The sequence below is a fragment of the Callionymus lyra genome, chromosome 18 (assembly GCF_982586985.1).
Source record: "Callionymus lyra chromosome 18, fCalLyr1.hap1.1, whole genome shotgun sequence".
In the NCBI taxonomy this organism is placed as follows: domain Eukaryota; kingdom Metazoa; phylum Chordata; class Actinopteri; order Syngnathiformes; family Callionymidae; genus Callionymus; species Callionymus lyra.
In genome coordinates, this window is record NC_141835.1 from 9839942 (window position 1) to 9864793 (window position 24852).

At 34.1% G+C, this 24852-nt stretch overlaps 1 protein-coding gene across 6 annotated transcripts in view; it reads right to left on the reverse strand.

The window, feature by feature from the left end:
* The window catches only part of ralgapa1 (Ral GTPase activating protein catalytic subunit alpha 1), an 80204-nt gene that overhangs the window by 10898 nt on the left and 44454 nt on the right, over nucleotides 1-24852 (reverse strand). For all 6 annotated transcript variants that reach the window (XM_087780630.1, XM_087780628.1, XM_087780629.1 and 3 more), the window contains 5 exons: nucleotides 22580-22651; nucleotides 22384-22507; nucleotides 21893-22048; nucleotides 18520-18678; nucleotides 17144-17271 (listed from right to left, as the gene is read on the reverse strand). In XM_087780630.1, the coding sequence (XP_087636756.1) occupies nucleotides 17144-17271; nucleotides 18520-18678; nucleotides 21893-22048; nucleotides 22384-22507; nucleotides 22580-22651 (639 nt within the window). The remainder of the gene's footprint in view (nucleotides 1-17143; nucleotides 17272-18519; nucleotides 18679-21892; nucleotides 22049-22383; nucleotides 22508-22579; nucleotides 22652-24852) is intronic.

The window sequence follows — 24852 nt, forward strand, 5'->3', positions numbered from 1 at the left end:
CTACATTTTGGCCTTAAATAAAATATTCTTTGTTTTTCTCACGCTCATATCGACCCATTTATAATAACAAACCTTAGTCCTTAATCTAGCCAATCACAGAGGGCCCCGCGACATATTAACCAATAGGAAGCAGCATAAGGCGGGTCCATCTTTCATTACTAGTTAACACTGACTAACAACTTGTGATCGAGTCATTGTAACTTAACATTTTAATACAAATACAGCGCTGCCATCATAATGATGTCGAGCTAACTATCGCTCTGGATTCTTCACTCTTGAGCCAAGTTTAAATCTAGAGAATTCTTGCTAAACTTTACGGTAACTTCCGCTCAGTAGGAGGAAATAAAAATTCAAATTAAGAGCATTTTTATCAGCTGCGTCTTCCTTGTAATCCTTTACTATCACGGTCGTACTCCATACTGTTGAAAATCCAAGTTAACTTGCCCTTTTTTAAATTGTTTATTAGTTCATTCATTTTTTATGTATCCATTGATTGTTTAAAACAAATTTAGATTTTCAACCAATTGAAAGGTCTCAGATCATTGAAAAAAGGCAGGTTTAAGATTTTGAATATAGAATATTAAATTAATTGATAATTAAAACATAATATTTCAGCTATGACTCTTTCTCTGATATTGTCAAAGAGGATCTTTATTTTCTGTTATTTCTCCACATTACGAGTCAAAAGCATAACATTAAAGTATTTTCCAGCATGAATCTTATAAGTGAGTAGGGCTGTGTATTGGCAGGAATCTGGCGATACATGTGTGACGATACGATATATTGCGATACTGTAGGAACAACGATATATAGTTTATTTTACAGAAACAACACTTTTTCTGTCTCTTACAACAAATAAATGAGCAAATACTTTCTCTAATCAAATGTGAAAGTGCTTGTAGGAAATTGATTCTCAAAATATTAACAACAAATGTAAACTTATATTTACAATAAACTTTGTTTTAAAGTCAAAACATCAGCTTTAAAAGCTGCTGGACTCTGGTGTTTCCTTTTCACTCATTGCTGCCATTTCGCCGGTTTTGTTGTTACTTTGGCACGAAGCAAATGACAAATGTCGCCAACTAGTGGCCGGAGGTTTAATTGCACCACACAACTGAATAAAAGCTGTGAATATTTGAGTTTTAGTTGTAAAATAAAACATGGAATGATCGTCTTTTATACAAACACTATTGAAATATAGATCATTAAGTAACTTTGAATCGAAATAAAATCTTATTTCAAAGGTAAAAAAGTGTTGTTTTTTTTTAAATATCGATACAGTACTATTGAATATAAGTAAGTTAGTAAGTAATTTGTATTTATAGAGCGCTTTTCCAGATCAGGGTCACAAAGCGCTTAAACAATCAAAACAATTCTCAATAAAATATACACTTTAAAGTTCAAGATAACACAGTATTGGGAATAAAAATACTGCGATATATGGTTATATCCATGTTTTCTTACGAGTAATTATCTTGAGTTTGCCTCACATGCTCTATAAAGTAGTTTGATTCCAAACAAAGTTGAAGGCCAGGAAATTAAAAAGACTTGAGTCTCATTTCATAAAAACAAACCAAAAATATATAAATAAAAATGACAACACCAGGACCAAAGAGAAAAAGTGGCGGACGGCGCTCACTACGCACACGTTTTTTATTTTCCTGGTCATTTGTAACCTCGGCCCTGAATCTTAAACACCTGGTCACATAAAAATAATACTTAAATTCACACAGCCGGTACGCAGACACACACTCGCGCAGGCACACAGACTATTAGCTTGTTTACCAGTCAGAGGGGGGTCTTCTCCACTCATGCCACTGATGCCGACAGCTTATGTGTCTGCACAGCTCCGTGAGGCCGACAACACAAAAAAAAAAAAAAAAAAAGGGGTAATGATGGATTTAGATAAGACGTCGTTAGCGTCGCTTAATTGTAGTTTTAGGAGGAAGGATGTCCTTCCTTTTCGCTCAAAAGTACACGCTGGATTATAGAGGTTGGGTTGTTTTCTTTCCTGAAACAAGCAGGTGCTGCTCCAGAGATCGAGGACAAATACTTGGAAACCAAAGTCTCTACAACTGAACAAGGCGACATTTTCTACTTTGTATTTTCTAAAGGCTTGATTCAAGATACAATTACAACGAAACATATCACTTTCCCAGAGATTATTTCTGTCCCCCCTCCCTCTCTCTTTCTCACGCTTTTCTTTTCATTTCCTCCATCCACCCGATGGGAACAATTAACCCGATCACCAGGCGCTCACACACTTTTGTAAGTATTCATGTCAGGGTACAGTAGTGAAAAGCTGAGCAGTTTTAATTGATAATGTCCTGTATATCATGCATAATGTGTGATATTCTGAAAAAAAAACTTTTATATTTTTACACATTCATAGGTAAACTTGAGAAGCACCTGGAAAGCACATACTTCTGCCAAGGACCTCATTACAAATAACTTCATAACGATACATATGCAATAGATAAAAATTTCAAGTACAATTCAAGAATTAGCATAAAAAGTTGACTTTTTATTGATTGTACCTTCATCAGATTTTTCAAATGTTTTTTTTGGTAGTTTTGAAAGCAGCTGTTGCTTGTGAGCAGAAGCGGTGAGAGGCCATACAAGTGGCTGACTTTTAAAAACCTTCCGATATCCTACTGGAACGCTACCAAAATGGAATCACATGTTTGCTGACCCATTATTAGGGTTTTTACTAAATTCAATTTTGATATATTCAGCGAATATTTGTTAACAGAGAGATAAACTTTGTCAAAAACATTGGCGGAGAATTTTTTTTTTTGTACATAATAGACTTAAGTTTATATATGTATTATATATTACATAGATACATTAGGGGGAAAAGTATAATTGAATTGACAACATTTTGTCACAGAACACATGAAAAATGTTATAAAAATGATTTAGTCTAATTATTTGTTAAAGTAATGTAAGGACATTTATAAAAGTATATCAGTGCCATGAGAATATTGAATGAGTGAAATTACATTTAAAATTATTATTTTTTTTAATCATTGAATCATTGTTTTTAAATAAGTGAATTCAATCATTTGAAAGAAGAAGACCCCGATTGAAAATTAAAATACATCCAGTTTCCATGGAATCTATTGTGTTTTCTCACCAATTTAAAAAAGTAAAGTAAAGAATAATTTAATAATTTAATTTCATAATTTGTATATTGAAAGATTTAATTAATATTTATTGAATAATTAATTTCAATAATTTGAATATTAATATATTATTATTATTATATTAGCATTAATAAAAGATTGGAAATTCAAATAAATCCAGTTTCCATGAAACGTAAAGTGCACATTTAATTGAAAAAAACCCCCCAAGATTTTCTAAATTCAATTTCTTATATTGAAAGGTTAAATTACTATTTATTGGATAATTAATTTAAATCATTTTCTTTAAATGGAAAGAAAAGCTCCACTAAAACTGAAATACATCCATAGAAAACCATAGTTTTCCACAAATTTAATTAAACAGAATATTTTAAAAATGATTATAATTATTTTTAACATATAGAGTTTAATATTGGAAATTCAAATAATTAAAATACTTTTTTTTTTTTAATTAAACATTAATTCGTAGCATGTTAAAATCAATACAAAAATGGATCAAACTTTCGTTATTAAATGCTCAATAAATCGATGGCACTGATAAAATCCCATAGAAATCCTTATTGCTATTTTTGGTACCTTTTCTTCTTCTCTATTATCATTAGAAAGTGGACATTTTGCTTAAGAAAAAAAAAAACCCACACACGTGGTATTAAACGGGGGTGAACGACGCCACGACCCGGTGTCACGACGGGCAACAACAGACGTGTATTAGCGACACCAGGTTCTCGCCCTCACCTTTGTACCATGACGGGGGAACATGGCCTCCTTGTCTCGGGCTGCAGATTGTAGCCGGAGCAGGACAATGAAGCTCTATTGGGGGGGAAGTTTGGCAGAGCGAGGCTCGGTGTTTGGCTGCCGCTCGCCTGTCTTTGTACGCCCGTGTGTGGATATGGGGGATAATAGCGCTACATGCCCAGAGCTGCCATCATTTCTCTGGGAACGGAGTGTGAAAATGGCAGTGGCACACACATGCGAAGAAGGCGCACACAGAATCGAAAAACTGCTGCTATCGCACGCAACCATATGCTGACCCCCGTGCCACGCTGCCCGCCGCCGCCGCCAATCGACCCGCCGTCGGGGGGGATGCCACACACACCAGTGTAATCCTGATCACGCAGACAACATAAACATAACTAGACAAAGATTAATAAGTGTATAAAAAAAACAACAAATATGCTCCGGCAGGTGCAACAAAAACAACAAATAAAAACTAGTTTAATGATCAGTAAGAACAAAATAACGCACCTGTCAATCTTATATTTGTGTAGTTTCTCATTTTATTGTAAATGTAGTTTCAAAGTTAAAAACTAGATACATGGAAACAATTATTCTATAGATTTATCTTCATTATAACAAGACAACTCTGTAAAATAACCATTAATAAAGATTTGTAGCAAAATAATTTGTCTTTTCATGCATTTACTTAAGTTTAGCAACTACACAAATATAATATTAGTCACAATATCTATTATATGTATTATATGCAGTTATTACTGATATTGTTTTTCATGAATACATTCTACTATTTTCTTTTACACTTTGAGGGAATCCTTACTGTCATTTATTTATTTCATTTAATTTCTGCATCCTTATGTCTTTATTACTATTGGAAACTGAACATTTTGCCTCTGAAAATCAACTACAGTCAAAAAAAGGAAAACATAATCGAGTAATAACACATTTTTTTCTTACTTAAAATACATAAGAAACTTTTTATAATTACATGAAAAACAATATAATATTGAAAAATACATTTTTTTAATTATTGTGACTAACAATCTTATATTTTTGTAGTTAGTAAACTTTGTTTTTTAAGATTCAACATCATTTTTTTTTAATTAATTACATTAAAATGCAAATTTCTTTACATTAAAACAAGACAAAACTTTAGAATTCCACTTAAAACACACAAATTTAACAATTAAGGCACCTTATAATCTTTCATTTTAATGTTAAAAAGTCCAAACTACTATATATATATATATATATATATATATAAATATATAATTTAATGTATCTTTATCCCTATGACAGAGGAGGTCTGAAATATTTTCCAAATTGCCACATATGATAAGGTGAAATGGAGCAGGGGTCAAAGGTGAACTTTAACTGATTGATAGAGGATTAAGGAGCTTTTGAACACAAAATATAAAAGTCCTTCAAGGAAAAAACGTTTGCTTTAGGAACAAGAATCGTGAGTAAAACCTTTATTTTCTATAATTAAAAATGCTTTAAATCTTTAGTTTATCATCATGGGCGAAGAAAAACAATATAATTGATCAATAAACCGACATTTAATGCACCCTACAATCTTTTATTTGTGTTGTTACTTAGCTTTATTTTTAGAGCAACTCAAGTTAAAACATAACAAAAGTAAATCAATTCTATAGATTAGTCTAAAATGTGTAATTTCTCCTTAAAAAATCTCTGAAATGTGATTTAAATGTAAATTCCCGCTTTTAATTTAAGTGCAAACCTAAGTCACGACATAAAAAGTCAACAGTCCTCCGATCGCTTCAATAACCACATTAGATTAGTCATAAATATCCGTTTAACTCGCCGTCACAACACACACATGTACATTAAAGCTGGTGTTAACACGCAGCTGCGCGAGCTCGCCTGGCACCGCCGGCTGAACGTCTACATGTCTGGACTGGAAGCAGCAGTCATGGTGAATGAAAGATCAGAGGGAAGAGGGAAGACAGATGGACTCGCCCCGAGGGCCCCGAGACAGACAGAGGAAAGCGACAAGGAAAAAAGTAAGAAGAATATTCCGGTTCGAGCCAAAACTTTCCCCCGTCCAACGATTTTTACAATCCCATTTACTTCCTTGTTGGGGGTCCGTGGTGGAGGAAAAACACGGATCTCAGCGACGAGGACAAAAGACAAGCTCGTCACTGCGAGTACTTGGAACCGAACTCCGGAGATGTCCCTCCCATTAGCAGCTGCTTGGGGCCCCCCAATGGTAATTTGTATGGCGCTTATTTAAAAGTGAAAATCCTTTTTTGTCTTCTGATTTTCAGCCAATTTCCCTATTGATACAGGAGAATAATAAACTAAGAATCAGTACAATTCTGTCGCAGAAATAAGGACTTTGGGTTCAACAGTGCAGGACCCCCCAAAAGATACTCCTCAAGTACCCATTAAAGCTCCAGATCCATAGGCTATTTGAGCTTCTCCCAAAGTGTTTGGACTTTTCTGGGGGTTTTTTTGGCCCCATTTTTCTGTGTTGGCAGCTCTGGCTCAGCTGTTGGACCGAGTGGATCCTTTTCACGCAGACTTAAATTGGATCTAGAAAGAGCTCGAGGGGCCGACATTCACTGGATACACTTTATTATGAGGAACAGTTAAGTTAAGAAGGAAAAACAAGTTGTGAAAAAACTGTATGTGGAATTATTTACTACATGTATATAACAATTTCGGTGTGTGTTTTCCAAACTTATCTGACAAACTTTCCTAGATATTAGCTTGTGGGCTAATGACCCCTCAAAAGTTTTAGATTGAATGGAAAGGGGGCACAAGGGGGGCAGAAGACCCCCGTGAAAATAAAAAATGATTGAAATTTAAACCTTATACATCACCTCCTATGTAATAGAGAATTCCAGAATGTCGGCTACTTTTGCCAATTGTAAAGGGGGCGCAGAAGACCCCTGTTCAAATTTAAATACATCCCATTTCCCTGATATCTATAGTGTTTAAAGCATACTATGTAAGAGAGATTTCCAGCTACTTTTGGTAATTGTCTGTGACCAAGGGGGGCAGAAGACCCCCATGAAAAGTCAAATGTATCTTTTTTGATGAAATGTATAAAGTGTGTAAGATAGTTTTCCAGGATATCGGCCACTTTTGTTAATTGTAAGGAGACAGTAAGGGGGGCACAAGACCCCCATGAAAAGTCAACATCCAGTTTTGATTACATTTATACAGTGTGTATAACATACTGGGCAAGAGAGATTTCCAGAATTTCATCTCCTTTTGCTGTTAATAATGGGGGCAGAAAACCCCCAGAATATCTTGATACATCAAAGCACATGTTTTACATATCAAGTACAAGATATTTCCAGAATTTTAACACCCTTTGCCAATTGTAAGCGGGCAAAACAGGGGGACAGAAGACCCCCCATTGAATTTCAAATACGTCCAATTTCCATTTAAACTATACCCTGTGTAAGACATATTTACGTATAAGAGGATTCCAGGAGTTGAGCTACCTTTCCTGATTGAAGGGGGCAGTAAGGGGGTGCAGAAGACCCCCATGGAAAGTTAAATACATCCATTTTTAATGAAATGAATAGCGTCTATTACTCACCAAGATGGATTTCGAGGGTTTCAGGTACTTTTGTTAATTGTAAGGAAACAGTAAGGGGGGCAGAAGACCCCCATGAAAAATTCAAAAACATCCAAGTTGGTAAAATGTAAATCATATCTTTGACATACCAAGTACAAGATTTCCAGAGTTTCCACTCCTTTTGGTTATTGTAAGGGGGAGGAAAGGGGGCAGAAGACCCCCATGAAAAGTTAATTATGTATAATGTTGACTAAATTCATAATGTGTGTATTACATGCAAGGGTGAGGGAGATTTCCAGGATTTCTACTTCTTTTGCCAGGAGTAAGAGGGTACAAATACATCCAATTTCGTCGAAATGTATACCGTGTGTAGTACATACCGATTAAAAGATATTTCCAGGATTTTAGATACTTTTGTTAAAGTTAAGGGGGCATAAAAAAAAAACATGAAAATAAAAACCCTAATTTTAATGAAACTTTATCCATATAAAACAAGGATGATTCACATAACTTCAGTAATTAAAATGTATTTACTTATTTTAATGTCAATTAAAATTTAATTAAAAACACATTTATTATTTAATACGGATTTATACAATTTTCGCTACTTCTTTTTTTATTTGGTTTACAATTACATTTTGACACCAACCTTTTCTCATTTATATTTTCTTAAGTAACTACTTTATTTTTCTCCCATTTCTTCAGACCCTTACTAAAGAAAACCAACCTACCTGACATACCTGTCAACACCAAGTATTTCAGCTAATATCAACCAAGCACAACGAAAATATTTAAATCATTTTATACATTATATTGAATTAATCTTAATCTTTAATAACACGTGATACTTAACAAGTGATTTTTATAAATAAAGTTGTTATTAGTGACAAAAATATATATTTATGACACTTAATATATTAGCGATGAAGGAATAAATAAAGTGCTGTGAACACAGACAAAGAGCAAAAGAAAGTAAAGAGCCTCCGAGAAGACCGAGAAGGATATAAAAAGGATAAAAGAAAAGTCGAGGTGCGACGGAGCAAGTAGACGACGAGGAGAAAGAGAGAGAGAGAGTGCAGAAAGTGAGGAGGAGAAAGGTGTAGCAAAGAGATGGGGAGTCAATAATGACTGATTACTGTAATTCAGGCTGTCAGAGCCATCGACCTGCTGCTACCACCAATCAATACACACCAGGACACTTGCGGACGCACACAAACATCGCCGGCGCTCGCACGCACTACACATTCATCATCGCGCCCGCATACACCGGAGCGCCGCGACCACATCAAACACCCGTCCAGGTACACACTCTCTCACACACACACACACACAATGTGAAGTCATGGGGTGTCAGCTCCGAGCCCCTCACTGAGCCTAACAATCTGTCTCCGTCTCTCTGGATGGATGTGGCAGTGCAAAATGACGCCCCCCCCCCCCACACCCCACCTCTTATTCGAGAGCCCCCCACATTATCTCGGTGAAAAGACGAGACAAAGACGGTAAAGTGAGGAGAAGGAGGACGGAGAGAAAAACGGTGGCGAAGGAGGGATGGAGTGGGTCAGGAGAAAGATGAAGAACTCAACGAGCTCACGGCGGACAAAAAAAAAGAAAAGAAGAAGAAGAATCTTGACCAACAGTTGAACTCTTGTGCTAGTACAATTATACACACATCTCCAGTATTTGTTCATGGCTATGGATGTATTAAAACATTAAGGGTGTGATTATTATTTAGTTTTTTTAACGATACTGTATCAACACTCAACAGCACTGTATAGTTATGTACAGTCATTTTATTTAGAAAGATTTGAAACGTATATAAACACATTTGCTTTTTTGGCTTTCAAATTATATTTATATTTTAAAGCCATAGTTCTTCTTTGATTTAAAGTACAACAAAGTATGTATAAAATAAAATAATTCCAATATTTATTTAAAAAAAATGAACATGCATGTATTCATTGTTTTGTGTTGCAATTAAACTCTCAGTCATTACACCTTCCGTAGCTAAAGGGAACTATAAAATCCTGAGAGATACCGGCGATAACTGAGGATGAGAGGATACAGCAGCTTTTAAAGCTGGTGTTTGGACATATTTTGGTTTCAAAACAAATGAAAGCAGGTACGACTTCATCAAGAGTCGTGTGGTCTGTAAATTCTGCAACACCAGAGCCAAGTACTCGACAATACTGCAAATATATCCTTGTTACTACAGTATCACGTTATATTTTAGTGTGATATGTATAGTATCAGCAGATTCTTGCTAATACACACCCCATAGTTATAACAGTTTAAATTAAAAAGCCGGATTTTTGTTTTTCAATGCGTTATTGTAGTCATATTTCATTTGAGCAAATCGGTGTATGTTGTGTTGCAATACTGCGTTTTAAAACAAGTGGTGACAGAGAACTATAAAATCAAAGTCTCATTTAAAGTTCAGCACTACAGACAGGTATTGAATTAAATATCGAGTGTTCCTGAGAGACTGGAAACTATCGGTTTCTACAAACTTACGGACTTAAAAAACAAACAACTTCACTTTTGAGAACGTCTCTATAGCAACAGCACTAACAACACTTGTTTCAAACCACTTCTCTTTGATAACAACAAACTCACGATGATGTCTTTAGATATATTTTACCTCAGATCTAGAGAAGTTGAAAAAGATGTAGAGAAGTTAGAAAATATGTAGAGAAGTTAGAAAAGATGTAGAGGAGTTAGAAAAGATGTAGAGAAGTTAGAAAAGATGTAGAGAAGTTAGAAAAGAAGTAGAGAAGTTAAAAAAGATGTAGAGAAGTTAGAAAAGATGTAGAGAAGTTAAAAAAGATGTAGAGAAGTTAAAAAAGATGTAGAGAAGTTAGAAAAGATGTAGAGAAGTTAAAAAAGATGTAGAGAAGTTAGAAAAGATGTAGAGAAGTTAGAAAAGAAGTAGAGAAGTTAGAAAAGAAGTAGAGAAGTTAGAAAAGATGTAGGGAAGGTAGAAAAGATGTAGAGAAGTTAGAAAAGATGTAGAGAAGTTAGAAAAGATGTAGAGAAGTTGAAAAAAGATGTAGAGAAGTTCGAAAAGATGTAGAGAAGTTCGAAAGGATGTAGAGAAGTTAAAAAAGATCTAGAGAAGTGAGAAAAGATGTGGAGAAGTTAAAAAAGATGTAGAGAAGTTAGAAAAGATGTAGAGAAGTTAGAAAAGAAGTAGAGAAGTTAGAAAAGATGTAGAGAAGTTAGAAAAGAAGTAGAGAAGTTAGAAAAGATGTAGAGAAGTTCGAAAAGATGTAGAGAAGTGAGAAAAGATGTAGAGAAGTTAGAAAAGAAGTAGAGAAGTGAGAAAAGATGTAGAGAAGTTAGAAAAGATGTAGAGAAGTTAGAAAAGAAGTAGAGAAGTTAGAAAAGAAGTAGAGAAGTTAAAAAAGATGTAGAGAAGTTAAAAAAGATGTAGAGAAGTTAGAAAAGATGTAGAGAAGTTTAAAAAGATGTAGAGAAGTTAAAAAAGATGTAGAGAAGTTAGAAAAGATGTAGAGAAGTTAGAAAAGATGTAGAGAAGTTGAAAAAGATGTGGAGAAGTTCGAAAAGATGTAGAGAAGTTCGAAAAGATGTAGAGAAGTTCGAAAAGATGTAGAGAAGTTAAAAAAGATCTAGAGAAGTGAGAAAAGATGTAGAGAAGTTAGAAAAGATGTAGAGAAGTTAAAAAAGATGTAGAGAGGTTAGAAAAGATGTAGAGAAGTTAAAAAAGATGTAGGGAAGTTAAAAAAGATGTAGGGAAGTTAGAAAAGATGTAGAGAAGTTAGAAAAGATGTAGAGAAGTTAGAAAAGATGTAGAGAAGTTAGAAAAGAAGTAGAGAAGTTAGAAAAGATGTAGAGAAGTTTAGAAAAGAAGTAGAGAAGTTAAGAAAAGAAGTAGAGAAGTTATAAAAGATGTAGAGAAGTTATAAAAGATGTAGAGAAGTTATAAAAGATGTAGAGAAGTTAGAAAAGAAGTAGAGAAGTTAGAAAAGATGTAGAGAAGTTAGAAAAGATGTAGAGAAGTTAGAAAAGATGTAGAGAAGTTAGAAAAGATGTAGAGAAGTTAGAAAAGATGTAGAGAAGTTAGAAAAGATCTAGAGAAGTTAGAAAAGATGTAGAGAAGTTAGAAAAGAAGTAGAGAAGTTAGAAAAGATGTAGAGAAGTTAGAAAAGAAGTAGAGAAGTTAGAAAAGATGTAGAGAAGTTAGAAAAGAAGTAGAGAAGTTGGAAAAGATGAAGAGAAGTAAGAAAAGATGTAGAGAAGTTTAGAAAAGATGTAGAGAAGTTAATAAAGATGTAGAGAAGTTAGAAAAGATGTAGAGAAGTTAGAAAAGAAGTAGAGAAGATGTAGAGAAGTTTAGAAAAGATGTAGAGAAGTTAGAAAAGAAGTAGAGAAGTTAGAAAAGATGAAGAGAAGTTAGAAAAGATGTAGAGAAGTTTAGAAAAGATGTAGAGAAGTTTAGAAAAGATGTAGAGAAGTTAGAAAAGATGTAGAGAAGTTTAGAAAAGATGTAGAGAAGTTTAGAAAAGATGTAGAGAAGTTAGAAAAGATGTAGAGAAGTTTAGAAAAGATGTAGAGAAGTTCGAAAAGATGTAGAGAAGTTAGAAAAGATGTAGAGAAGTGAGAAAAGATGTAGAGAAGTTAAAAAAGATCTAGAGAAGTTAGAAAAGATGTAGAGAAGTTAGAAAAGAAGTAGAGAAGTTAAAAAAGATGTAGAGAAGTTAAAAAAGATGTAGAGAAGTTAGAAAAGATGTAGAGAAGTTAGAAAAGATGTAGAGAAGTTGAAAAAGATGTGGAGAAGTTAGAAAAGATGTAGAGAAGTGAGAAAAGATGTAGAGAAGTTAAAAAAGATGTAGAGAAGTTAGAAAAGAAGTAGAGAAGTTATAAAAGATGTAGAGAAGTTATAAAAGATGTAGAGAAGTTATAAAAGATGTAGAGAAGTTATAAAAGATGTAGAGAAGTTAGAAAAGATGTAGAGAAGTTATAAAAGATGTAGAGAAGTTTAGAAAAGAAGTAGAGAAGTTAAGAAAAGAAGTAGAGAAGTTATAAAAGATGTAGAGAAGTTAGAAAAGAAGTAGAGAAGTTAGAAAAGATGTAGAGAAGTTAGAAAAGAAGTAGAGAAGTTAGAAAAGATGTAGAGAAGTTAGAAAAGATGTAGAGAAGTTAGAAAAGAAGTAGAGAAGTTGGAAAAGATGAAGAGAAGTTAGAAAAGATGTAGAGAAGTTTAGAAAAGATGTAGAGAAGTTAATAAAGATGTAGAGAAGTTAGAAAAGATGTAGAGAAGTTAGAAAAGAAGTAGAGAAGTTAGAAAAGATGTAGAGAAGTTAGAAAAGAAGTAGAGAAGTTAGAAATGATGAAGAGAAGTTAGAAAAGATGTAGAGAAGTTTAGCAAAGATGTAGAGAAGTTAGAAAAGATGTAGAGAAGTTTAGAAAAGATGTAGAGAAGTTAGAAAAGATGTAGAGAAGTTAGAAAAGAAGTAGAGAAGTTAGAAAAGATGTAGAGAAGTTAGAAAAGATGTAGAGAAGTTAGAAAAGAAGTAGAGAAGTTGGAAAAGATGAAGAGAAGTTAGAAAAGATGTAGAGAAGTTTAGAAAAGATGTAGAGAAGTTAATAAAGATGTAGAGAAGTTAGAAAAGATGTAGAGAAGTTAGAAAAGAAGTAGAGAAGTTAGAAAAGATGTAGAGAAGTTAGAAAAGAAGTAGAGAAGTTAGAAAAGATGAAGAGAAGTTAGAAAAGATGTAGAGAAGTTTAGAAAAGATGTAGAGAAGTTAGAAAAGATGTAGAGAAGTTTAGAAAAGATGTAGAGAAGTTTAGAAAAGATGTAGAGAAGTTAGAAAAGATGTAGAGAAGTTAAAAAAAGATGTAGAGAAGTTAGAAAAGATGTAGAGAAGTTAGAAAAGAAGTAGAGAAGTTAGAAAAGAAGTAGAGAAGTTAGAAAAGAAGTAGAGAAGTTAGAAAACATGTAGAGAAGTTAGAAAACATGTAGAGAAGTTAGAAAAGGTGTAGAGAAGTTAGAAAAGATGTAGAGAAGTTGAAAAAGATGTGGAGAAGTTAGAAAAGATGTAGAGAAGTTCGAAAAGATGTAGAGAAGTTAAAAAAGATCTAGAGAAGTGAGAAAAGATGTAGAGAAGTTAAAAAAGATGTAGAGAAGTTAGAAAAGATGTAGAGAAGTTAGAAAAGATGTAGAGAAGTTGAAAAAGATGTGGAGAAGTTAGAAAAGATGTAGAGAAGTTCGAAAAGATGTAGAGAAGTTCGAAAAGATGTAGAGAAGTTAAAAAAGATCTAGAGAAGTGAGAAAAGATGTAGAGAAGTTAAAAAAGATGTAGAGAAGTTAGAAAAGAAGTAGAGAAGTTATAAAAGATGTAGAGAAGTTATAAAAGATGTAGAGAAGTTAGAAAAGATGTAGAGAAGTTAGAAAAGATGTAGAGAAGTTATAAAAGATGTAGAGAAGTTTAGAAAAGAAGTAGAGAAGTTAAGAAAAGAAGTAGAGAAGTTATAAAAGATGTAGAGAAGTTATAAAAGATGTAGAGAAGTTATAAAATATGTAGAGAAGTTAGAAAAGATGTAGAGAAGTTAGAAAAGATGTAGAGAAGTTAGAAAAGAAGTAGAGAAGTTAGAAAAGATGTAGAGAAGTTAGAAAAGAAGTAGAGAAGTTAGAAAAGATGTAGAGAAGTTAGAAAAGAAGTAGAGAAGTTGGAAAAGATGAAGAGAAGTTAGAAAAGATGTAGAGAAGTTTAGAAAAGATGTAGAGAAGTTAATAAAGATGTAGAGAAGTTAGAAAAGATGTAGAGAAGTTAGAAAAGAAGTAGAGAAGTTAGAAAAGATGTAGAGAAGATAGAAAAGAAGTAGAGAAGTTAGAAATGAAAAGATGTAGAGAAGTTAGAAAAGAAGTAGAGAAGTTAGAAAAGATGTAGAGAAGTTAGAAAAGATGTAGAGAAGTTAGAAAAGAAGTAGAGAAGTTGGAAAAGATGAAGAGAAGTTAGAAAAGATGTAGAGAAGTTTAGAAAAGATGTAGAGAAGTTAATAAAGATGTAGAGAAGTTAGAAAAGATGTAGAGAAGTTAGAAAAGAAGTAGAGAAGTTAGAAAAGATGTAGAGAATTTAGAAAAGAAGTAGAGAAGTTAGAAAAGATGAAGAGAAGTTAGAAAAGATGTAGAGAAGTTTAGAAAAGATGTAGAGAAGTTAGAAAAGATGTAGAGAAGTTTAGAAAAGATGTAGAGAAGTTAAAAAAAGATGTAGAGAAGTTAGAAAAGATGTAGAGAAGTTAGAAAAGAAGTAGAGAAGTTAGAAAAGAAGTAGAGAAGTTAGAAAAGAAGTAGAGAAGTTAGAAAAGAAGTAGAGAAGTTAGAAAACATGTAGAGAAGTTAGAAAACATGTAGAGAAGTTAGAAAAGGTGTAGAGAAGTTAAAAAAAGATGTAGAGAAGTTTGAAAAGATGTAGAGAAGTTAAAAAAAGATGTAGAGAAGTTTGAAAAGATGTAGAGAAGTTGAAAAAAGATGTAGAGAAGTTAGAAAAGATGTAGAGAAGTTAGAAAAGATGTAGAGAAGTTAGAAAAGATGTAGAGAAGTTAAAAAAGATGGAGAAGTTAGAAAAGATGTAGAGAAGTTAGAAAAGATGTAGAGAAGTTAGAAAAGATGTAGAGAAGTTAGAAAAGATGTAGAGAAGTTAGAGAAGATGTAGAGAAGTTAAAAAAGATGGAGAAGTTAGAAAAGATGTAGAGAAGTTAGAAAAGATGTAGAGAAGTTAAAAAAGATCTAGAGAAGTGAGAAAAGATGTAGAGAAGTTAAAAAAGATGTAGAGAAGTTAGAAAAGATGTAGAGAAGTTAGAAAAGATGTAGAGAAGTTGAAAAAGATGTGGAGAAGTTAGAAAAGATGTAGAGAAGTTCGAAAAGATGTAGAGAAGTTCGAAAAGATGTAGAGAAGTTAAAAAAGATCTAGAGAAGTGAGAAAAGATGTAGAGAAGTTAAAAAAGATGTAGAGAAGTTATAAAAGAAGTAGAGAAGTTATAAAAGATGTAGAGAAGTTATAAAAGATGTAGAGAAGTTAGAAAAGATGTAGAGAAGTTATAAAAGATGTAGAGAAGTTATAAAAGATGTAGAGAAGTTTAGAAAAGAAGTAGAGAAGTTAAGAAAAGAAGTAGAGAAGTTATAAAAGATGTAGAGAAGTTATAAAATATGTAGAGAAGTTAGAAAAGATGTAGAGAAGTTAGAAAAGATGTAGAGAAGTTAGAAAAGAAGTAGAGAAGTTAGAAAAGATGTAGAGAAGTTAGAAAAGAAGTAGAGAAGTTAGAAAAGATGTAGAGAAGTTAGAAAAGAAGTAGAGAAGTTGGAAAAGATGTAGAGAAGTTTAGAAAAGATGTAGAGAAGTTAATAAAGATGTAGAGAAGTTAGAAAAGATGTAGAGAAGTTAGAAAAGAAGTAGAGAAGTTAGAAAAGATGTAGAGAAGATAGAAAAGAAGTAGAGAAGTTAGAAATGATGAAGAGAAGTTAGAAAAGATGTAGAGAAGTTTAGAAAAGATGTAGAGAAGTTTAGAAAAGATGTAGAGAAGTTAGAAAAGATGTAGAGAAGTTAGAAAAGAAGTAGAGAAGTTAGAAAAGAAGTAGAGAAGTTAGAAAAGATGAAGAGAAGTTAGAAAAGATGTAGAGAAGTTTAGAAAAGATGTAGAGAAGTTAGAAAAGATGTAGAGAAGTTTAGAAAAGATGTAGAGAAGTTAAAAAAAGATGTAGAGAAGTTAGAAAAGATGTAGAGAAGTTAGAAAAGAAGTAGAGAAGTTAGAAAAGAAGTAGAGAAGTTAGAAAAGAAGTAGAGAAGTTAGAAAAGAAGTAGAGAAGTTAGAAAACATGTAGAGAAGTTAGAAAACATGTAGAGAAGTTAGAAAAGGTGTAGAGAAGTTAAAAAAAGATGTAGAGAAGTTTGAAAAGATGTAGAGAAGTTAAAAAAAGATGTAGAGAAGTTTGAAAAGATGTAGAGAAGTTGAAAAAAGATGTAGAGAAGTTGAAAAAAGATGTAGAGAAGTTAGAAAAGATGTAGAGAAGTTAGAAAAGATGTAGAGAAGTTAGAAAAGAAGTAGAGAAGTTAAAAAAGATGGAGAAGTTAGAAAAGATGTAGAGAAGTTAGAAAAGATGTAGAGAAGTTAGAAAAGATGTAGAGAAGTTAAAAAAGATGGAGAAGTTAGAAAAGATGTAGAGAAGTTAGAAAAGATGTAGAGAAGTTAGAGAAGATGTAGAGAAGTTAAAAAAGATGGAGAAGTTAGAAAAGATGTAGAGAAGTTAAAAAAAGATGTAGAGAAGTTAGAAAAGATGTAGAGAAATTAGAAAAGATGTAGAGAAATTAGAAAAGATGTAGAGAAGTTAGAAAAGATGTAGAGAAATTAGAAAAGATGTAGAGAAGTTAGAAAAAGATGTAGAGAAGTTGAAAAAAGATGTAGAGAAGTTGAAAAAAGATGAAGAGAAGTTGAAAAAAGATGTAGAGAAGTTGAAAAAAGATGTAGAGAAGTTAGAAAAGATCTAGAGAAGTTAAATCTTTTTATTTAATTCATTTAAATTAATTAAATTATTATTAAATTAAATGGGGATCATTTTGAATGGTTGAAAAGAGAAATATCATCATATAAAATGACATGAAAATGATACAGAAATGATGTGAAGCTAATGTCCATCACAGCATCATGGTAACGACTCACCTCTGGACGTTTTATCTTCTCACTGCTGAAAGGATACAAGCTCTGGTAAAGCGGGATGAGGGACTTCAAGGCTCGACTGGCGTTGATGGCCGTGGCTCGGACCATGGTCGGCAGGATCTTCATGTCCACGATGGCGCCGTCGAACAAAGGGCCGAAGAACGGCACCTGTGACACATCGGGGCCAAAGTTCAATTTAAAAATTCTTGATCCAGCCCAAGTAGCGAAAGCTCGAGATGCACTTTGTGTTTTTAAAGTCGTCTTCAGGCTGATTGAATTCAATACGTTGCTTGTGGAATCCACACAAGACAAGAGGCTGGTTTATCGGATTAACTCGGAGACCAGGTCTCCACTGCACGAGCAATGACTGAAAACAGTGCTTTCAGGGACGACAACAAAAGCCAATATCTCATCTAAGTTGCTTTCGAATTCATGATAATTCAATGAATTTGGTTGTAGAATGAATGAAGGAGAACGAGGTTAAGCTATTAGTGCGCTGGTATCTATGTCATAGAGAAAAAAAGGGCAGGATTTGATTGCGTTTGCTTGCGTAAAATAGAGTTATGCTATCAGTGCTGCGGTATTAACGTCCCTGGGTTTTAGGCTGGTACACAAACCAGAGCAGCAGCGAGCAAATAGCCTCTTTTGGACTGTCAAGAGAAAAAATCTGGATGCATATCTGTCGGGCTTCTGGAGATGGAGGATGAGGAGTCCATGAATGAACGAGTGAGGAAGTTATTCAAGTTGAACTTAATTCATCTTCAAACTGACAAAGTTTGGCCCTTTGATTGTATTCATGTGGGCCCCCAAGAGGTCAAAGATCACAAAGAAAAGAACGATTTTATTTTGTATTTATTTACAATATTCATGACTAGCCTCTTAATCTGACTTTTTTTTTTAGGACTTCTATTCTTCGCTTTAGTCTTTTTTCTGTAATTATTGCCATCATCTTGTTCTTTCTCCTTATTTCTCTTTGTTCTTGTTCTTACTTTATTTTGATTTATTTTTTATGAAAAATTGCTGTATTGGAAAAAAACAATTTCCCGAATGAGACCTCCTGAGGGATCAATGAAGTTTTACCTTACCTTACCTAAAAACAAATTTAGGTGAATATAAAAGAATATTTGCTTTTATAAAATGTGCTTTTATATGGGATTAAAATACAATAAATTAATAATTTAAGCATATCAGTATGTGTGAATGGCTGTCAAAGTGCTTTGTGACCCTGGTCTAGAAAGGTGCTATATAAATAGAGATTATTATTATTATTATTATATTTAGCTTGACCTCATAATTCGATTTTTTCCCTTTTTTTGCTTCTTTATTTTGCCTGATGGCCCCTAACAACCGCCATATATCAAATAATCAAACAAAGGACCGAAACCTCGCTCTCTTGGTTTGTAAGAACGTACGCACCTCAGGTTTCTTCAAGATATGGATGGAGTACATGTGGTTCTTCATGGGGTAGATGATGATCAGGACGTCTCCGAACTCGGTCGGGATGATCCCTCGTCGGTAATCTCTAGAATGTTCGGACCAGATGATGTGGACCTCGTCGTTGCCCAGATGTCGGAGCTGGAGGAGAGAGAGGGGGAAGAAGAAACGGATGACAAGCGGTTCGGCGAGCATGAATCACTGTCGAACGTGAACAAATGACCTCAGACGACTGGCTGGATCAGGAGAATCCATCATAACTCCAAGGATCTGGATTCTTTTTTTTTTTTTTTGGTGTGTGCGACTGTTAAGTGTGGCCCTGAGGGTGATGGAGTGAATGTGTTAAGATGGCGAGTGGTCAAGAAGACAAAAGATGGAGTGTGGACGAGTGATTTTAGCTTGTCGTGTCTTATCTTAAGTCCCCCTGTTTTCCTGACATTTACAAACAAGGTTATAGTTTAATATATATATATATTTTTTTAAGTAAATATGTTTGAAATACAGTTAAACGTTGTGTCCAAAGATCCAGACTAATTCAAACAATGTTAGAACGATAAATAAAGAAGCATATTTGACAAAGAGTCAAATCACAAATCTACCTGATGCTAGTTGCTAAGTGATGCTAATTGCTAACAACAGTTAGTCAATAGAGAGTTTATTATTTGAATCCTTCATGTTTTAAATAATCTGAATATAAAAGCTTGAAAATATACAGTATATATATATATATATATATATATATATATATATATATATATATTCAGAATTTTCTTTAAAAAAAAAAAAAAAATGCAGTATAACCTTCTGTGTTGAGTTCATATGTTCTTGTCGACTAGGGTTTACTAGGGGTACTCCGATTTCCTCCCACGGTCGAAAAAAAAAATACAGAGGTTGATTGAGAACTCTCAATTGTCCGTGGGTGTGTGTTGAGTTTAGGAAAGGTTGTGTGTCTTCGTGCGACTTGCGACAAGGCGACCTGTTCAGTAGTGATTTGAGAAAATATCTATACACCGGTTATATTTTTTGTGGCTTTCTAATCAAATTTTACTTTCATAATACATAGTTTATGGTTTATATTTAAATTAAGCATGCAATAAAAACAAAACAATTCAATTTTTATTAACATTAAAATATTCAAGGCGTTTGTTCATTTTTGTGTTGCAATTAAACCTTTGACCGCTAGATGGCAGCAACATTATGTCCTCCGCAGCTAAAGGAAAAATTAATTCCTGTGAGATCCCGGTAATGACTGAGGACGAGAGGATACAGTTTCTTGATACCTCATCCATATTCATCAGCGCTGTAAGTACTGATGGCGGCATTTATTTGCAGCTATACAAACGATGTTATCCCAGCGATGACTAAGGACGAGAGGATACAGTTGACTCTAGCAGCTTTTAAAGCTGATGTTAATAATAGATAATGATTTATATTTCATTTAACTGTGTAATAAAAAAGAAACAATTCAATTTTTATTAACTAATATTCAAGGCGTTTGTTCATTTTTGTGTTGCAATTAAACCTTTGACCACTAGATGGCAGCAAAACTATGTCCTCTGTAGCTAAAGGAAAAATTAAAACCTGGGAGATCCTGGTGATGACTGAGGACGAGAGGATACAGTCGAATCCAGCAGCTTTCAAAGCTGATGTTTGGACATATTTTGGTTTCAAAACAAATGAAAGCAGTTACAATTTCGTCAAGAGTCATGTGGTCTGTAAATTCTGCAACACCAGAGTCAAGTACTCGACAATACTACACATATACCCTTGTTACTACAGTATTTAAATATGTTGTTTTGTTGACCTGGGTGAGTCAGGGTGTCCCTCTGCCTATCGCCCAAAGTAGCTGGGATACGCTCCAACCCCTGGCTAAGGGAACGAATGAATGAATGACTAAAGATTTTAACGACGTAACGTTGTTGCTACAATCAATTGAGAGGATTAGATTTGGACAAAAGCCCCATAAAAGACTCGCAGCGCTCGGACGATAAACAGCCGCCGGTACCAACACGTGAATATCCATCAGTTTAACCTCGTTGCGGACATGTTTGTCGAGACCTGTGTGCGAACGTTTGGTGTGTACATCTGTACCTGCTCTAGTTATTTATGGGGAAACGGCCGCGACTCCATCCCTGCATGATTCCGCTTTTTGTGTTTCGGGCTAATTGGGTTATTTTAGCGCGTGCTTATGTGTGCGTCCGCGAGTATGTGTGTCGGACGAGGCCATCGGCTGATCAGCGAGACGGATGGTGTCGGACCAGGCGGCCCGTAATCCAATGGAGGGCCCTGCGGCGATTTGATAGGCCAAGAAGCAGGAAGTATGATCTGATTAAAGAGCCATTTGCGGTGCCCGATGCCTCGGGGTTGACAGGTGTGCACACATATTCGCATAGCGGCCTGCTTAGACAGTAATACAACACTGCGCACAAACACAGATGTGATGGCTGCGGAGAGTTATTGGAAAAACAGAGATGTTTCCGAACCACAGATACACGGATTAGTGGGCGTCTGCATCATTCACCTCTCTGTGTGTCAATGTTTGACCGTCTGTGTGGGTTTGTGTGTCCTTTTTGTGCGCTTCTTTGTGTATTTCTGTGCTGCATATTCCAAATCTAAATACATATTGAAGAATCCTTCTGTACTATAGAAGTATATAAGTTACTTTAGAATATTGAATGGTTCAAAATTGGAAACTTTGAATATTTAATTTATTTTTAATCATTTAATTTTGAATAATTTGACTCAAATATTTCTATATTAAATGTTACATTTGTTTTATTTTTTAAAATAATTCAATTAAATTCATATTTCATTTGTTATTATATTATTGTTATTATTATTAATATATTACTTTAAACATAACAGTTTTATAGCATGTCTCATTTCCAAGGGAACTTTAAGATTTCAGCTATTTTTCAACAAATGGTAGTTTTTTTTACAGCTTCATGTGAATCTAAAAGTCTGAGCGAGTGGCTCTGTGCTCAATTGCTCGAGTCTGGTAACATTTTTAAATGATTTTAAAAGACTATAAGTGAAAAAATATTGAATTAAGAACATTTATTTTTATATAATTGGAACGAGAATATCAAACTGTATTTAAATATATATATTTTGAAATTTAATTATTAAAAAAAACAATTCAACATTTCAATATACAGATTATTAGAAAAATATTCAACGCTTAAAAATATAAACATTTCAATTAAAAAGTACAATTCAATATTCTTATTCCACTGATATACTCCCATCCATCCATCCATCTATATAATCTTTCTTCATGTATGTCTGTAGCTGTCTTTATGTTTTTTATATTTTCAGTGAAATAAAGAATGAAATCGAATTTTAAAACCTCTACCTTTTTGGTGAGATTGTGGTCTTGGTCATGTGGCATCCTGGTGGACACGTGGAAGACCACCTCGGTGGTGGACGTGGCGTAGTACGGGGTGGTCTGGCCGGTGCTGCGGTTCTTCTGGAGACCCCCCATGAAGCCGCAGTGAGTCGTCAGATCGATCTGTGGGACAAACGATCCGAGTCACAACGTCACTCGACGCCACGTGTTTTAGAGTCAGTAGATTATCTGTGTTCAAATATTTTGCCAATTATTCTTAAACTTTACACTTAAATATAACATTTTATTAAGTTATTTACCGTCACATGTTGCTACATCCACATACAACTTAACATAAATGATAACATTAACATTATATAGTAAATACATACATAATATAATAATGATATTATAATATAAATAATATAATCTATATTATTAAATCTCTACATGCCATATGAGTCCACAAATTAAAGCAGTATATCACACAAAAGCCTGAATGTCTCTCTAATGTTTACCTCCCATCCCAGTCCAGAGACAAAGTCCTCGTAAGCCTGGCTGCCGGCGGTGTTGGTGAGAATGGAGTGTTTGTCTTCCTGGCCCTCGGCCACGTAAAATACTGCTATTTTATGAGTCTCGCGACTATAAAAAAAGAATAAAAATAAAAGACATTGAGAGAGACAACGTTTATAATGACGTCTTCTATTTTCTCACCATTGTCTCGAGTCCAGATTCTTCAGTTCTCGCAGCAACTTCTCGTTTTTCCGCAACAGATGAAAGTTGGTCCTGGAAACACACAGAGAAAAACTGTTTAACAAACGGTATTTTTTAACAACGACAATCGAAGTAAAAATGGTTAAAGAATTAAACTGTAGAAGCACTCAGGGAGTGCAGACATCTGGCAAGCAGCTTTATGTGATTTTTAGCTTTTTGGGATGCAAAAGCATTCATTAAAAGAAATCATAAATGTAATAAAAAAAAACGATCGCAATTGGACAACAGGTGGCAGTAGTGTTGCTGAAGATTTTTGCCTGTATTTAATTTGTTCTCCTCGTTAACAATATAAGTCATAACTTAAGGAACATCTTGTGCACCAAACGAAAGCACAAATAAACGGAATTGTGTCAAAAGGGTACTTTCATTGTAATTATTTGGGGCGAGAATCTGATAAACCTGAACCAAAATATGTCCAAAGCATCAGCTTTAAAAAGCCACTGGAGTCGACTGTATCCTCTCGTACCCAGTCATCGCCACAGACCTTGCGGGATTACATTCCTCCTTTAGCTGCGTATTAATTGCTGCCATCTAGTGGCCGGAAATTTAATTGCAACACAAAAATGAACAAGCACTGTGAAGATTTGCATGTAATTGTAAACAAAGACATTACAACAGTTTTTTTTTTAATGTTATACAAACTAAATTTTAATAGAAACCATATAAAGACTGTGATGAATATATATATATATTTTTAATGTCGATACGGTGTTGTTGAATATCGACCACGGTGTATCAATATTTTCTCACACCTTTAATAATTACTGAACATATTGTCACACTTAGTTAAGACACAACATGTATGAAATGTATTTTATATATTAATTATTAAACATAATTTAAATGTTTTTATTCATGATTTTGTTGTCAGACAAAAAATAATAGAACGAATAGAAGAAGAAAAAATGACCTTCATACTCAATAACCCAAATCACGGCCACACTAGGTGTCTGACTCACCCGCCCCCCCCTAACCCCCAAACTTTGGCAAACAACCTAACAAGTCTGGAAACCAAAAAAAAAAACCCAGCATCTGCGAAGTCCCTTTTCCCAGAAAGAACCCACAACCAAATCACCCCGAAGCTTGGAGAAAAAAAGGAGCGATAATGTCACATCAGTCTTGCCTCTTTACAAAATGTGAGATAAAGAGCCGGCGCGAGATGGCAAATTATTCTTTATTAAACTGATACTTGGTAATGGCCTCATTCTCCGCTCTCAAAGACTCCATTTACACTCGGGATTATAGAGAAAGGCATGAAAGAGGACGCGCACGCACACACACACACACACACACCTGTCTCCTTGTGTATTGCCTGTAAATGTGGCATATGAATACCTGGAGAGTCCTGGTCAATAACAGACAACTTTTCTCTCTACGTCAGACTTTTTAAAAGAAAAAAAAACATCAGGAACATTATTTTTGTTTCTTCTGCCCTTCTTTTCACTACATTTACATACACTTCACTTTGCCTTTTCCTCCTTCTGTCCTCTTTAGCCGCCGCCTTTTATGCTCGCTCCAAATGGCTTGTGCCGGATCAATGGAGGACTCTGCTCATTATAACACTCTTTTCCCACACACACACTCACACACACACACACACACACTCGGTGCTTTAAAAAGTCCATTGTGTGGCCCCTCGAATGTGCCGCTGTAATTCTCTGGATGAAGAATAAAAGACGTTGAGTGTCCATTAGCTGGCCAGACACATTTAAACTGATACCTTGACATTGTGTGTTTGAGCTCGGTGTCACTGAGAGAATGGATTGATTTTTTCTATCCAAATGGGAAGAAAACAAGGTGTTGTAATTAGCCGAGATACAGATATCGAGTTTGAAATATGTCTCATTATTGTATTTTAAAATGCATTTTCAAGAAAGAAAAAAAAAAAAGAAGCTTTCTAGTGCCTGCAGCATGAGCATGATTTTTTTTCTATTGGATACATCAAAAAAAGAAAAACTCTTAGAAGGCCTTCATGCTCACCCAAAAAGAATCTTTTTTTTTATTAAAAACATTTTATATTCGACTCAGTCGAGTTGAAATAATTGCGTCTTTGTTCAGTTAGATCACGGTGAAAAGCTCCATCTTGAATTGATCAGCATTATTTTACTACCTTCTTTTCAATCCTTAAAATTTGTAGTTCGTTTCTGCTCTTCCATTAGTCTCGTGTGTGTGTGTGTGTGTGTGTGTGTGTGTGTGTGTGTGTGTGTGTGTCT